The sequence below is a fragment of the Macrobrachium rosenbergii genome, chromosome 21, assembly GCF_040412425.1.
Source record: "Macrobrachium rosenbergii isolate ZJJX-2024 chromosome 21, ASM4041242v1, whole genome shotgun sequence".
Classification (NCBI taxonomy): Eukaryota; Metazoa; Arthropoda; class Malacostraca; order Decapoda; family Palaemonidae; genus Macrobrachium; species Macrobrachium rosenbergii.
Window position 1 is genome coordinate 33787984 of NC_089761.1, and position 16619 is coordinate 33804602.

Here is a 16619-nt window from a genome sequence, read left to right on the forward strand (position 1 = left end):
AAATAGCCAAGTGTTACAATTAACCTGAAGACCACAATGACTCAAGGCTAAATACTGTATTCAACTTCTCAAGACTCTACAGAAACACCCTACCCTAGTGTCCTACAATAACCTTCAAAATAACAACACTGACTCAAGCTTCAGTTGAAAGTATCTGTCTGCATTTCCTATCTACCTTTTCTTATGCTTTCCGTTCTTAAAATTTACTACAAAACTTCCTATTTAAGAGTACAATTGGCGTACTAATTACCATTTCAAACTTTGATTCCATTGTTTTTCAACAACATAATCCATCCATAATTATGCAATATGAATCAATAAACAGCCCCTTGATTGAAAAACATTATGCCTATGTTAACACAGCTTGCTGTCCATTAGCATATCATAACATTCCTATTCACCTCCACATGGCATTTGTCACCCACGAAATGATAATGAAAAAAGTTTGAAGCCTCAACATTGTAAAGCAATAATGCAAGGCACCCTGTATAATTCTCAACAATGTTGAAAGGCAGAAGAAAGCAAAATTATGGGAATTGTATAAAGATGAAGAACATATTGTATTGCATTTCCTGATATAATCTACATAGTTCCTGATTTAATACTACTTTCCACTTTACACTGATGGATCCAAATCCCCAACAGGAGTAAGGCTGCTGTATTTCATCTAGTAAAACAAATTTATGTTCTCAAAGATGAACTGTAATTCAGCAGTTAAAATTATCAAAAATAAAACTTTGCAGATACTTGTCATTTTCAAGGACAACAAGTACTACCAAAACCCTTCAAAACTTATTGTGTACTAAAAAATTCTCTTGTACACAAAAAGTTCTTATTCTGAAATTGCATGGAACTCGTGTGAATGTGGGCATAAGGGGAGATGAATAAGCCAGGAATCCAGCCAAGCTACAATGACTGACTTAGATCAAAGGTGGCTACTAATGACGGACTTAGACCAGAGGTGGCTACTAGGCCTGTCAGTGAATATTTAACATCTCGAACAATCAATCCTTCAAAATATGGCAAAAATTTATAGAACAATGAATCCAATAAATTAAAACACATTAAACCTATCAATTGACTGTGGCATTCTTCATACACAAGAATGTCACTTTGAACTAACTTTATCTTGAGACTTCGAACTGGCTGCACTAGTCTAACCCATGATTATTTGAAAAAGAGCATAACCCTGTGTGGAGCGAATTCATGTCAATAAGCTAATGTCAAATTTTGGAAACTGCAATTAAGGAACTTTAGTAATCTTTTTAATTTTTCATTTACCCAATTATTAAATTCTTGAATAACTGCAGCATGAATAAATAACATCCAAGTTTAATTAAAAAGAAATCCATCTGGACAGCCCAATGAAGATTAAGTATATTAAGTTGGTAGTCTGGTTAAATCATTTGTTAAGAACAAAACCTGGTATGAAACACTGTCCCACAAAATCATACAGAAATGTTAAAAACACAAAGTGGAGGTTACTGTAAGGAAGTTAGTGTTGAATTACGTAATGACGCTAATGCATTAACTGTCATATTTCCTGACTGTATGCTGGCTATGTTTGTTGATTGGTGTCGTGGAAATATTTACTTAGGCACTCCTGTACAAACATTACATGACATTAGACTCAAAATCTTTTTTAAATTTCAGCATTATGAAAAAATTAATGCATAACAGAGCTTAAATATGATTACAGTATTTACTTAAAAGCACATTCTCTGAACAAGTTAAAATTTTTTCAAACTATCCCATTAATCATAAACAGCCTTGCTTCCATGCAACTTGCTCTTGATTTCATTTGATTTATGAAAATCTGGCAATAAAGCCAAGCACTGGGGCACTTTCAGCCATTCACCACTTCTTAGACAGTGAAAAGGAGGAGTTGGGGGTTGGACAGCAAAATGGGAATAATAAGAATATAAGACTTAGGCCAAAGGCCAAGCACTGGGACCTAAAAGGTCCTTCAGCACTGAAAGGAAAATTGAGACTAAAGGATGTTTTAAAGGTGTAACAGGAGGAAAACCTTGCAGTTGCACTATGAAACAACTGTTAGGAGAGGGTGGAAAGAAAGACAGCGAAAGACAATACATACGGAGGTACAGTAAAAGGAATGAAAGGGGTTGCAGCTAGGGGCCAGAGGGCTGCTGCAAAGAACTTTCAGTAATGCCTACAGTGCACCACGAGGTGTATTGATGGCACTACTCCCCCACAGGAGATAGCAAAATGAGAGAAATTTAGTGGGAATGGAGGTATACCTCTGGTAATGCCTACAGTGCACCACGTGGGGTGCATTTATGGCACTACCCCCTATGGGTTGCAACTCTTCAGTTGCATTAACTTGTAGTATCCTGAAAGACAGATTCAACTGCATACTAAGACCACTGACACGAGACATCCCTTGACATGAGATGTCCCTTGCTCAACAACTACTATCACTAAAATCATCTCCCATTCATGGTATTCATTTCCTAAAATAAAAGAAAAAGACGACCACCTCTAAGTTGGATATCATCTAATATGCATGTGCTCCAATGGCTCTTGCATTATAAGTAGGAAAAAGTCTCAATTTTCATGTATTTTAAGACATAATTGTGTACAATCAGTAAGGTTGGGAATAAGGCATTTGTTATAAATAATGAGTTTGTATTGAATTTTTTGGTTTCAAAGCAAACCCATCTTTACATTATCTTGAACCACAGCTTAGGCAAGGAACAAGCTGTAGAAATGCCATGAAACTGCTTACTGGAATCAAAGACCAGATTTAAAATTCACGACCCTGAAAAACAAAAAAAGAACCCATATACCTATGCAGAGACAGAGTCCACCTGAAGGAATAAGATGAAGCCATGAATCTGCCTGTCAACCAAAGTAGGTTATTAAAAAAGTCACTTCTACTACAGATTCCAACTTTTGTCTCAGAAGACAATGCTTTGAGGGACATCATATCACCATCTCAATGATAGTGTAAAAATTCTGCAAGGCATCAGAGCAGCTGAGGGATCTGCCTCTACAGTTGCCTGGGAACCTCCAAAATAAAAGATTCAAATCTGGTTCCCATGAGATTAGTAACTAGACTGAGGTTGACAAAAATGTTCCCCTGTAAGAAATATCTGAGGATAACGCCCATCTAATGAAACAAACTATTATATACCTAGCATGAACATTTTTTGTCCACTGGATACAGGTATCAGTTAAAAAGCAATAAGGGAAGAATTAAAAACACAAAAATTACGGAGGCCCAGTCCTGCACTATGGAAGCCACCAAAACTTTTTGGCAAGCTAGATATTAATAAAAGAATGAAAATAACGGGACAAGGATAAACTGCAAAAAACTACAATAGAAAAGAAATGCAAAAAATGCAATCCCTCAAAACTTTCAATAAGCCGGAAAAAAATTAACCCAAATCTACTTCTGGGAACCGAGAGATTTGAGAGTACAGATGCATGATCCATCCACTGCTGTTCTATTCTTCTTTTCTTTCAGAAACATTTTTGTCTAGAAACATTTCCTAACAAACAAAATGGAAAATTTAAATAATGGGTTTGCTATGAGATAAATTTAGATTTTCAACACAGCAATTCTACAAATGACTGATGTGAGAGAAAACACATCAATTCACTCACTAATAATCCTATGAGCAAGCTACTGTTAAGAGAAAAAATGAAAACTATTATGAATATCCAACAATTACACTTTTAAGATCCAATTCTGCAATTCCCACTTCCATAACAATCAGATGGACTTGGTTACAGGACCACTTTTTCCTCTTATACACTGCCCTTTTCAAGATTCAGACTTTCAAGGTAAAGACTTTCTAGATTCAGATTTTCAGGTACAGACTTTCAAGATTCAGACTTTCAATATACAGACTTTCAAGATACAGATTTTCAAGATTCAGACTTTCAAGACAGACTTTCCAGATACAGACCTTCAAGATACAGACTTTCAAGAAACAGACATTCACGATACAAACTTTCAAGATACAGATTTTCAAAATCCACTGCTGTCCAAGTGATCCTGACTCACCTTCGACTGTGCAGCAAAGGCATCACCTCCAAATGGATCTCCTGAAGGAGGTGGATTACTCGTTGGATTGGATGGGTTTTGATCCCAAGAACCAAAGACGTCAACCTGGATACAAGAGGAAAATGCAAGACCTCACTTAAATAAGAAGAGAATTTTGTTCTTAAGAAGCAAGACCTCAGTTAAAATATTTTTTTATGTAGCTAAATCTCACTTAAAAGTGAAAGTATTTTGTTTACACAGCAAGACCTCACTTAAATGAGAGTATTGTTTTATGTAGCAAGATCTCAAATATGAAAAGTACTTTATTTATGTAGCTAAAACTTCACTTAATATGAAAAGTACCTTTTTCATATAGAAAGACTTCACTAAGTATTATTTTATGTAGCATGACCTCACTTAAATATGGAAAGTATTTTTCCACTGGCAAGATCTCACTTGAATATGAAAAATATTTTATGTAGAAAGATCTAACTTAAATAAGAAGAGTATTTTTTTCGTAGCAAGGTTTCACTTAAATAAGAAAATATTTTCTTTTATGTAGCAAGACCTCACTTAAATGAGAGTATTTTTTTATGTAGCAAATCTCACTTAAATATGAAAAGTACTTTTTATGTGGTTAAACCTCACTTAAATCAGAAAAGTATTTTGTTTACAAACCAAGACCTCAATTAATTATATGAAAAATATTTTCCTTTTATGTAACTAGACCACACTTAAATAACAGAAGTGTTTTTTTATATCGAAAAAACTCGCTTAAATAAGAGAAGTATTTTTTTTTTACTGGAAGACCTCACTTAAGTATTTTTTTTATATAAGCAAGACTTCACTTACATAAGTAAAGTGCAAGACTTCACTTACATAAGAAAAGTATTTTTCTTTATATAGCAAGACCTCATATAAATAAAGTTTTATTTTATGTAGCAAGGCTTCACTTAAATAAGAAAAGTATATTTTATATAAATTATCACCTAAATAAGAAAAGTGTATTTTATATAAATTAAAACTTAAAAACCTAATCCAGTACACGAAAATTCCAAATAAAAAATAAAGACAACTATTACAACCATTTACCCTCTTCAACAACATGATCCTCGTCACACTACATATTACTAATCTAAACACAGTACCTTTGTGTAATCAACAGTTATCATTACTACTTACATTATTTTGCTGATTGCCAAATGCCGCAGCAAACGGATCATGACCCCCAACAAACGAGGTATCTTTGGCTTTGGGAGTATCTGAAAATTAGCATACAAAATATATTAACCAATCCCATAACGGTAATCTAAGTAATTCTCAGCTCTACAAAGATCTTACAATTACAAATTAATTATGTACAAATTACATTATCTTTAGCGAGTGAAAATATTTTGCTCAGAAGAAATAAAATATAGTTACTCGTGACTTCTTGCGCTGGTAATCCATTCTCCTGTGGAAGAGAAGGCTCTGGAGCCGTTTCCTGTGAAAGAGAGAAGGTTTTAGTAGATTTCTAGGTTCTAAACTATCGAGACAAATTGAATCTAGAACTCTTTGACTATACCAAATACTACAATGACAAAAATCTAAGACATTGATACCTACCAAATATTACAATGACAAATATCTAAGAATTTCATACCTAACAAATACTACAATGACAAAAATCTAAAACTTTCATATCTGACAAACACTACAATGGCAATCTTCAGACTTAGGCCTAAGGAAAGTTGTTAATGAAGTTTTTCTCTTATTTCAAAAGGTAGCCTAGTTTTACCAGACAGGACCTTTCCATTCAAATAAGTCCACTTTTTGTCACTGGAGTAAGTCACAATAATTTACAAAGGTATTAATCATCTTTTACAAAAATAATTTTTGATTGGGAGCAAAATCTTGCATCATGCAAATAAGACTTGACAAACTAAACTAACTAAATCTCATGGAAAACAAAAGCAACGATGTAGACACCACCCTACTTACAAACAAGTTACATTCCAGACCGCCATTTGTATGTTGAATTGTTTGTGAGTTGGTTACTGTATTCTTCATGCCTATTTAAGTACAGCATAATACAAATTCAATACAGTACTGCATGTTTTTCATCCTCAAACACAATACACTGTACACTGTACATACAGTACTGTATGGGGTTGCAAAGGGGAGCGCTCTGAACACAATTTTAATTTGCGATCCGGTTTGTTTGCATCTCCGAATGTTTGTAAGGTGAATGTTCGTCAGTAGGGTGGTGTCTATATCTGAAGCTCATTCTTACCTTGGGACTGGTGGTTGGCGAACCAATCTGGAGGTAAGAAGCATCTGAGAAGGTAGGAGTTACTTCTCTGAGAGAGGACTCGGACAATGAGGATGCATCTCCTGACGAAATGGCTGAGTCGTAGGATATTAATACTTCGGTCATATGCCTTTCCTGATCTTGCAATTCAGTTATTTTTATCTTTACCTGCAAAAATGAATGATCATCATTATCAAATGGAAAGACTGGTTTAGCTAAATTCCAAAAACACCTACAAACTGAAAAGGTTACATTTATGATGGAAAAAAATGCTAGAGGATTTGGAATTAGCCCACTGCACTCTCCTGAAAAATCAAAATATATCAGAGCAGTGTGTTTACATAATGACAATCAAATGGCTACCCAAAAGAATGATACTGGTGAACATTTGTGTGTCCTCAGATAAAATTCTAATACAGTATCACTTATTCATGAAAACTGTATGACAGGTATTACATTTTCATTTTCTGAATGAGAAAGGATATTCAACTGGTAACTTGACCAATGTAGTATCAACAATTATAAGATGGTCACAAATGGTCTAATTTCAATGACAAAAAGTAAAAATTACTTTTCTAAAAAAAAAGAAATTGAATTAACGACTGCTAACAAGTTGTTTCTGTTTGACAGTTCATGAGTATATTGATCAAAAGTTGTGCTTCCTTGACATTCTGCCTTCTACACAGTTTGAACACCTGGCACTAATCATTATGTACTGTTTTTGCTGCAAAATCTTTTTGTAATTGTGAATATTTGCAGTCTCAAAGGTTTTAATCAATTTCCAGATTTATACATCTGATGCCTATTCTGTCCTCATGCTCTGTAGTTTCCCTGATCAACTCAATCTTTTACTTTCAAAAGCATTAGTAAATTGTTTACAGGACAGCTCATAGTAACCATACAATGTAAAAAGAACACTGTGCAGCAGCAGATACAAAACCCCAACCCCTCATCTTCCGCTACCTGTGATATGTGGAGCTGCGTTTCCTGTTGAGTTAAGCCCAGCTGATCAATCCTCTTTTTCATGGATGAGACAGATTCTTCTAATTCACTCTCCTGATTTTTCAAGTCAGTGAGCTCTTTCCTCTTGGACATGACTTCATCTTCCTGAGCCTTTAAGCTTGTTTCCTGTTCCTCCACTTGACCACGCAACTTGGCCACCTGTGGATGTGAAAATGAACAGATTAATGCCTCAGTTCAAGCCTCGGTTTCATGACTGTGTAGGCAATTAATAAAATGTGATGAGAGAAACTTCACAATCATCTACTTTTCCAAATGCTCGTCATTTTCAGTTCAATGTGATCCCTATTCAACAACACACCACAGATGTAGATAGATAGAATATACAATTTAAGCCAGAAGGGCAAGTGCTGGGACCAGCGAGATCATTCAGCGCTGAAAGGGAAATTGACAACAAGGAGGTATGAAAGGTGTAACAGGAGGAAAATCTCGCAGTTGCACTAGGAAACAATTATTGGAGAGGGTGGAAAGCCAAATGGAAGAAAGAGGAATATGAACAGAGGTACAGTAAAAAAAAAAATGAAAGAGGTTGTAGCTAGGGGCTGAAGGAACACTGCAAAGAACCTTCAGTAATGCCTAGAGTGCACCGCGTGAGGCGCACTGACGGCACTAGCCCCCTACGGGGAACACACCACGGATTTGTTGAACTTTTAGGAGTGCTCAACTTCAGTCACCGCATGTCTTCACTACATCTTAATTGGCTTTATACATAAACTACTAGTAATGGACTACAGTTCCTGGTGAGGGGAGGGGTGATTTATACTGATATTTACAATTCCTTCCTTATCGACCACATTGCCTGATTTTAAACCTAAAACAGGATAAAGGTTGAATAAAGAATGCACAAGATATAAAATATAAGGCGGATGCAGAGTAGGGAGACGGGTACGTGTGAGAAATCCTAAGTTTTCCTAGAAAGCCACATCCTAACCTAAACCTTACCTTCTTAACCTAACTAAGGGTGCCGTGCCATTACCCGGCTGGGGGGGGGCTTCACCTCCTAGACGTCCCCCAAAACAACATCGAATATCCCTGTCTCCCTACTCTGCATAATACCCTAAAAAATAATCTAAAAATACCAAATTCTAAAGTAATTTGTACTTTTCCTAACATACAAACCTGTGCTTTCATATACTCCTACATGAAAGGCAAAGGTCTGTATTCAAGGGAAAAAATACAAAATTTTCAAAGAAATTTGTAATTTTCCTAAGTATAAAAACCAAAGCCTTTTACATAGGAGTACTTCTCCAATAAAAAAAAGTGCTGGTTTGTACTGCTGTATTTGTTTCAGGTACACAAATTATATAATATACAACAAATATATAAGTAAATAAATTTCTATATACAAAAACTATAAATAACTATTAATATAATAGTACTACGTAGAAAGACTCATCCACCCCAATACATACAACCTTTAGGAAACAGCCTTATACCAATAATCCCAGAGTAGACTGACTGACTGTAAAAAGCTGTGAATTCCTGTGTTAACACTGAACACAATCTTAGCACCAAAATATAACCAAATTAAATAAGTAGAAGCAGAGGACCTGAAGCGATGGATTGTACATGTTTTCATTTACCATTATCAGAGCAATAGTGCTTGATCTGACTTTTGAAATAGACACTAGGGGGCTACATCAGTTTTAATAGCATTTGTACTGAAGTCACTGAGGTTAAATTCTTCTTTCTCTCTCTCGAGAGAGAGAGAGAGAGAGAGAGAGAGAGAGAGAGAGAGAGAGAGAGAGAGAGAGAGAGAGAGAGAGAGAGAGAGAGAGAGAGAGAGAGAGAGAGAGAGAGAGAGAGAGAGAGAGAGAGAGAGAGAGAGAGAGAGAGAGAGAGAGAGAGAGAGAGAGAGAGAGAGAGAGAGAGAGAGAGAGAGATGTCGACCATATACACAACTAATCTTTTCAACTTTGGAACAAACCTCTTGTGCCCTGTGTGCAATATTAAATGGTCATTGAAAACTGCTCATAAGCTAACGATTCAAAAAAATATGACTGTCAAGTCTCTTGAGAGGGCAAAACCAAAGACATATTAGTACTTGAAAAAAATTAAAAAACAGCCAAGGCAAACTAAATTATTATCTACCTCGATATAACATTTAAATCAAACTTTTAACTACATACACCACTTTAACAGATCTCTCAAAGTTACATCATGTGTTACAACTCAACCTCCTCCAAATGTTCTTCACCACTTTTATTGCAATACCGTCGGACAAATGTAAACGTAAACTATACAAACGCAAAAGGATGAGAGGAGGAGTAAGGGTAATTATCACCATAGCAAAACTATTTCAGAAAGAAGTTACCAGGGCAAGGGGGGGGAAGGTATAACCCATACAAGGATGCTTATTATAAAATTTAAAATATGAATGGAGTATTTACAAGAACATTCTGAAACAAATATATCCTGATAAGAATTAGGGAAAAGGGGCAGGAAATCAGTAACATTATGTTGATCATCAAACTGGTACCTCTTCATAAGTATGCAATTAATCAATCCACCATCCATGATCAACATAAAAAAGTTATTATACTAAATTATATACACTATTAACAATTCTGTACAACTCACCAAAGTCATCCACCTTACTTATATTTCATTAAAAAAAATATATATATATTATATAATAATCCTACACCAAGAAAGTGCAAGCATGCATCAGAATTAGCCATACGGAAAATATTTCTTTTTGTGTAAAACAACAAATTTTCAGCAAAGAAGCTGAAAATAAAAGAGTAAAGAGAAAAAAACAGAAATGCTGTGGACAAATCCTTTAACCTCATCAAAAACCAATAAAATACTATACTTGATAGTCTGATTTAGGTACTACTTGACTCAATGATCTACATGTCCCAATTTACTGATTTCACTCAAGTATTGACATGTGCTTCCATTTTATGGTTGAGAAACAGATGGCCAGGTCTGGCAAAAAATTAAAACAGCCCTAACCAGAGAGTGAAGGTTAACAGACTCCTCAAACACAAACCCAATTTGCTTCTTAAGAAAGGCGAGTAGTAAGATGTTCTGGAACGCAGATGAAGTCGTAAAACTGACATCTGAGGAATAAATGGCACGGAGAATCAATCAAGGACGTTGGTCCTACAGTGTCTATGGGGCTTGGGAGACTGGTGAGGACAACAAAGACATGAATGTCAGCGGCAAAAAATTGGAAATCCCCCGAGGGCTAAGCTAAGAGCACGAGAGCGGAAATCTTACATCATAAACAGAGTGAATCACATAAGACATAAGAACTGGGTCATGTCTTAAATGGAAGCCTTTGATTAAAGTTTATCAAGAATGTTGGTTTGAAAAGCCTCCCCAAACGTGTACAATAATGTACTCTCTGTATAAGGCTAAATACTACGTTGAGAGGATGAAAATATGGCACCTAAATAAATTTGAAACACTTAGCTTTCTTAGAAACACACTCGGCTACACCCATAATGTTATACTTCCAAGATACACTATCAATTACTAGAACCAAGCTGGTAACAGACCAAACGAGATTGGATGGGACTGGCCTCATCAACATTAAAAGACCAACTTGCTTCTATCCCATTCAGATACCATTCAAGATGGAAAAGGGGATGATGTCTGAAGAGCAGAATCACCTGCACACAAAAAGGTACAGCAAGAGAACACTTGAAGGTGGTCAAATGAAACGGAAACAGTGTAGAGGACAGAACACACCCATGAGGAACACCATTCGAGATAAGGAAGAGGGAAGATGTAGCAACGTCCTCTACTACAGAAATTTCCATTGAGTACTCCACAAGAATTGGTGCACCTATTTCTGCATTTACCATCCCTGTCCTACTGACACACAAGAAGAAAATGTTTTCAATATGGCTCATTTGCAAGTCAAACTACATGCAAAAAAACTGTCAAGCAGGTAACTCTCCTGAGTGTCATTACCTCCTCCTGTTCCGCCTCAATCATCGAATCGAGGTCACTGCGTTCTTCTTCAAGTTTTTTTTTCTGTAATATTAACACAACAAAAGTAAGGTATATCCAGCAAGCACTTCAACTAGCAATTGAGGTTGCAGAAAGAATGTAATATTCAAAATAAATAAAACAAAAATAACTATTGGTGCTTGGGTTTTCCAGTACTGAAAGGGGACATTACATATTCAACAGAATCAACTGAAAAGTGCATACAATAGCATTACAATAGTTGGTTGATGGGGTTATTACGGTTAACAAGCTCTACACATGGCACTGCATCTACAAGAATTACTTTTTGTATTTCTTACAATCTTGAACGTTGACCATTTTCTGTTTCAAAGGACTCCCACATATCTTCACGCTAAGTTTGGGGCAAAATAAAACTTTAAATACACTGTTAATTCCGTAGAATTTCCTCATTTTTCAGGTGCCTGGTCAAAACAGCACCTACCAGAAATGCACCTACTCAGCTCTGTGACGGTTAAATTAGCATTAGACACATACCCCTACTTTACCAAACATCTTATCAGCCATGTGAGAGAAGATAAGATCATACGTATAATATAATACTTTCTGTATAACGCCATCAACCACCTTGCCTAATTGGACTATGTCCAGTGCTTGCACAGACCTACTTTAGGCTGTTCTGATACACTTGGGAAGGCATGAACCTTGTACAAGGACATCACAGGTCAAATGTGCACTATGTAAAATGAACCATGCATATAATTCAAACAATAATAGTCATATAATACATAAATGCTTCACTAATAATGAAAGTTTGAGAAAAATGTGGAAGACATAATGATAATCATAAAACCAAGGGCATTTTATGGTGAATCTTCGTAAACAATATTTTTACTTAATTCCCAGCATATCATCAATGTTGAATATTCTGGTATGGCTCCAAAATGTCAAGTTGTTAGTTTATTTTATGAATCTGAAGCATTAGGGATTAGACTTTCCATACATAGATACTGTACTTCTTTCCATGAAGTTATAAGATAACCAGTTCTTTTCCAAGAATTGAAACAATAAAGAAACCATGAAGTTTCAAGTTTTATGTTACGCAATAGTTAATAATGACTAAACTTCTTTTAGAATATTAGTAAATACTTTTATCATCTTAATAAGCAACCATTTTCTTACTGCCTGACTCAAAATGTATAAAATCTATGCACACTTCAGTGAAATAAACATGAAAATGGGAAACATGATTCATTTGATTAGTTACTTCTGCATTATAATCCCAAACTAAAAGCTGACTACCTATACCTCTATTATTTTTATATGAAAATAAAATACATAAGGAACTCAGAAAATATTGACTAAAAATCAGGGTGCTAAGTAGCAACAAGGTGAAAATGGGCAAAAAAAAAAAAAAGAAAAACTCATTTCAAAAAATGAATTAAACTATATCAACTTCATATCGTGATAAATGTATGTACACTTCTGGTGCTCTAAAACTATTACACTAAATGAAAATAATTATGGCAAGGCTTCATAACTTTTAAAGACTCCAGGCTGTAAAGACGGAAAAAGTTCTTCTACCGCATTACCTGATTACCGAGGTCGTCTAACCGCTGTTGGGCTGCCCCTTTCTGGTGTTCCAGTTGTCTCAGGGTGGACGTTAAAGTATCAAGTTCAGTCTGAAACATGCAAAAAAAACCTCTCTTAAAACATGATCAGAATGGGCTGTCTTGTGACAGAGTATCAAGTTCAGTCTGAAATGTGGGAAAAGAAACTACTCTTAAAACATTACAAATTGTAAAAGCATAAAGCACTTATTCAGAGTGAAATGGAATATCAAAATTTGGCCAAAGACTGACAGTAAAAAGGTTTGAAAGGTATAACAGGAGAAAAACCTCGCAGTTAAACTACAAAAACAGTTGGCAGTTAAAACTACAAAACTGTTGTTAGGAGAAGGTTCAGGAAAGTAAGATGGAAGAAAGATAATGTCAAAGGAAGTACAGTGAAAGGAATGAAAGGGGTTGCAGCTAGGGGCAGAAGGTAAGCCGCAAAGAACCTCAAGTAATGCCTACCATGCACCACGTGAGGTGCACTGACAGCGCTACCCTCCTACGGGAGACTTGTTCAGGTTGAAACTCACCTGCAAGTTTTGCAGTTCGTTGTTCTTCACCCTAATGCTGGCTTCTTTCTGCTGAATTTCAGCTTCGAGCTTCAGCTTGTCCGTATTGAGAGTTTCTATTTCATCGGCCACTAACTGCAGCTCAGGGTTACTGTACTGAGGTTTAGCTGGAACCACCTGCATGGAAGGTAAATCAAAGTCTTTCTCAATAAGTCTAACTAGTACCTGTCATCGACACAAATTACATTAACCTTACTTGACAAAAAATTGCTTAAATATACAATATCTGGTACAGTACTATCAGTTACTGCTGCTATGTCAGCAGTTATCTCATTCAATATTACTGAGGAAAATAATGAAAGTTAATGCATCAAAAAATGTAATATAATGTACCCTCAAAGCAACTACAGAGTGCAAGGCAGTACATTTCACGAACAATTCATAAGAAAAAAAATGTCTCAAATCGCATACAAAAAAATGGAAGATACAGTACTATTAAAAATGGAACTTCAGACCCTAATCAATAATATGCAACCAAAAGTGGAAAAAGATTATAATGTCAAATATAGTATATAAATCTACAATTACTGAAGAGAATAGTATTTTGATGCAGTTATAATGAAAAATTCTTTATTAAACAAGGCTGATTTTTCACACAAACCCATCAGTCATATACAGCCCACACTTGCGGTCTTACGAATGTCCCAAGCACTGCAGGTTTTAGAAAAGAATATAGAATTTAGGCCAAAGGCCAAGCACTGGGACCTATGAGGTCATTTAGCACTGAAACAGGAACCGAGAGTCAAAAATGTTAGGAGAGGGTGGAAAGCAAGATAGAAGAAAGAGAATATGGACAGAGGTACAGTTAACAGCGGGGGTTCCGGTCCAGGCCGAGTACTGATAAGCGAAAACTGTTGTTACCTGGAACATCACAATAATTATGGTAATAAATGGTGTTTACAATGCCATAAGCCCGATAAACTGCTTAAAGGTGCTGCCGGTTATCGGTGCTGATAAACCGCTTACTGACACCGAAAATCGCTTACCAGCACCGAAAATCTGGTTAATGACATTGTTGGCCCAGTGTCGTAAACTGGAATGCTGTTAACCGATGCCGCCAGTAAGTGGGGACTGCCTGTAATGCCAGCACTACCCCTGTACTGGAACACTGCAGGCTTTTCTCTAACAGACAGGACATTAGTAGCATTGTACTTGCACCATCTGGATCTTAAAAGTCCATAGCAGGTAATTGGCTCACTTTTCGTGTAGTGTAAATGTAAGTTAGTCAGTGGGGATGGCAGGAGGTCAAGGAAGAGTGACTGCAAAAGTAATATAAGGTGCTTGTGATGTTTGTGTGTTGACCAACTTACTGGAAGACGACACTTATTATATACGTGAGATGTAGTTACTCATAACCTGGATGTCTTATTATATACATGAGATGTATACAAAGGAACATTCCACAAGTCCTTTCCCAGAAGGTGAAACTGATCTTGACGCTAATACTGGTCCCCAAGAATACATATCCAACCATCTAAGTGAAGGAAATACACTATTAATGAGTAGTATTATCGACCAATAACTAAATCAATCACAACTGTGTAGGGTAGAAACCAAGATTATGAATAACAATATGAGCTACATTTATGTATTTCAAGCAAAGTACATCTGCCACTGAAGCCAGTAGTACTGCCATCACTCTTCTGTCTGTTAGATAAATGACAACCATGTCAGGGACATTCCAAGACCTTAAATGTGGGCTTTATATGACCGATGGGTTTATGGTGAGAAAACTTGTTTATTCATTAATAATCTTCAACTTCAAAAGATACAGAAAAATACATAAACCATCCTATCTTCTTTCAAGACTCAAGTCCTACCTAGTATTTTACCCAAAGGACTATACTGTATAAGGGGATAAGACATCTGAAATCCCAATGAATTTAGTTGCCTGTATCTTGCAACTGTAAATGAAATTATGCTATACAGTATATGCTGTTCGACATTCTCGATCTTTTCCTGCCAAACAACTGACATTCACTCTAGTACCTGAATACCTTCTACATGGTTAATTTTGAACCAGAAAGAAAAATTTGTGTACACAAGGCAAAGTTTCACAGTTTGCCATGAGAGGAATGCTGTTCATGTTCAATGCCTTCCACAAGGCCTAGTTTGCATTTCACAAAACTGAGTCTGCAAACTCTGACTTCATCTGAATTCATCAGCGATTGCTTCTTCCCTTTTGTCTCGAAGATATGAAATTCTCTCCCAATTTATGATTTTCACAATTACTGTACATTCCCTTTTTGACATGAATTATTTAATAATTTTTTCTTCTGTTTGTCATCCAACCCCACCCACCTTTCTCTTCTACCTAAAGTTCCACTTCAATAAATCGTGGTTTTGAAAAAAGCGGCGTCTCCCAGATCATTGGTGCTTGTAATTTCTTATATATTTAATTTTTAAAAGTCTTTATGGATTGCATTGTTACAATATACTGATGAATACACAATCATTTTTGTTGGGAAACCACATAGCAAATTCATGTATATTCATTACTCAAACAGAACCTTTTTGTATTCTGGAGGGGGGGACATCAGACACGAATGTAGCTGAAAACAATTCCTAATCAATTGCTCAGAGGCACTTTACACTAATTTATACCCAATGCTCCTAAAAATTAATTACTATGCACTAGCAGCTGTAATGTATATTAGCATACTGATCCCTCAAATAAGCACCTTAAAAAAATATACTTTTAAAAGAATTTTAGAGAAAAATACTATCAAATTTCAATTATATGTCCACCAAATCTGGGGACAAATTCATGCATACATGTGTATCTGAAATAAATAAATACTGTATATGTTTATACCTTTAATCTTTCATAGGCTCCAACAATTTCAACATAAAAAAATGGAAAATAAATTCATAAATGTAAACATGTACATTCTATTGCAATCAAAATTCAACAAAGTCACAATTACTGAAACACTACAATGATCAAATCACCAACTTCAACCAATCAAGAATTTGTATTAACCAACCTAACCCGGCAGTACTGTTATGTAATTTGAACTGGGATGTGCTTACAATCGACTACAAAATCTGCATTTCTTACGGTACAGCTTCCTTAACAAACCAGTACAGGCAGTCTCTGGGTACCGATGGGGGTTCTCTTCGACAGTGTGACGGTAAGCAAAAATCGCTGATAACCAAAAATCAGCAATTTTCGCCACTTACCCATGCCAATAACC

At 35.8% G+C, this 16619-nt stretch overlaps 1 protein-coding gene and 1 long non-coding RNA gene across 10 annotated transcripts in view; one reads left to right on the forward strand and one right to left on the reverse strand.

Annotated features, from left to right (window-relative positions):
* LOC136849888 (uncharacterized) overlaps positions 1-16619 on the forward strand; it is a 130903-nt gene that overhangs the window by 108280 nt on the left and 6004 nt on the right. The gene's annotated exons all lie outside the window — the stretch shown is intronic.
* Positions 1-16619, reverse strand: part of Eps-15 (Epidermal growth factor receptor pathway substrate clone 15) — a 51125-nt gene that overhangs the window by 10935 nt on the left and 23571 nt on the right. For 5 of the 9 annotated variants that reach the window (XM_067123395.1, XM_067123393.1, XM_067123394.1 and 2 more), the window contains 8 exons: positions 13384-13539; positions 12833-12922; positions 11244-11306; positions 7263-7460; positions 6282-6467; positions 5432-5492; positions 5192-5271; positions 4031-4135 (listed from right to left, as the gene is read on the reverse strand). In XM_067123395.1, coding sequence (XP_066979496.1) covers positions 4031-4135; positions 5192-5271; positions 5432-5492; positions 6282-6467; positions 7263-7460; positions 11244-11306; positions 12833-12922; positions 13384-13539 — 939 coding nt within the window. The remainder of the gene's footprint in view (positions 1-4030; positions 4136-5191; positions 5272-5431; positions 5493-6281; positions 6468-7262; positions 7461-11243; positions 11307-12832; positions 12923-13383; positions 13540-16619) is intronic. The other 4 variants (XM_067123398.1, XM_067123401.1, XM_067123397.1 and 1 more) reach the window with 1 other exon arrangement.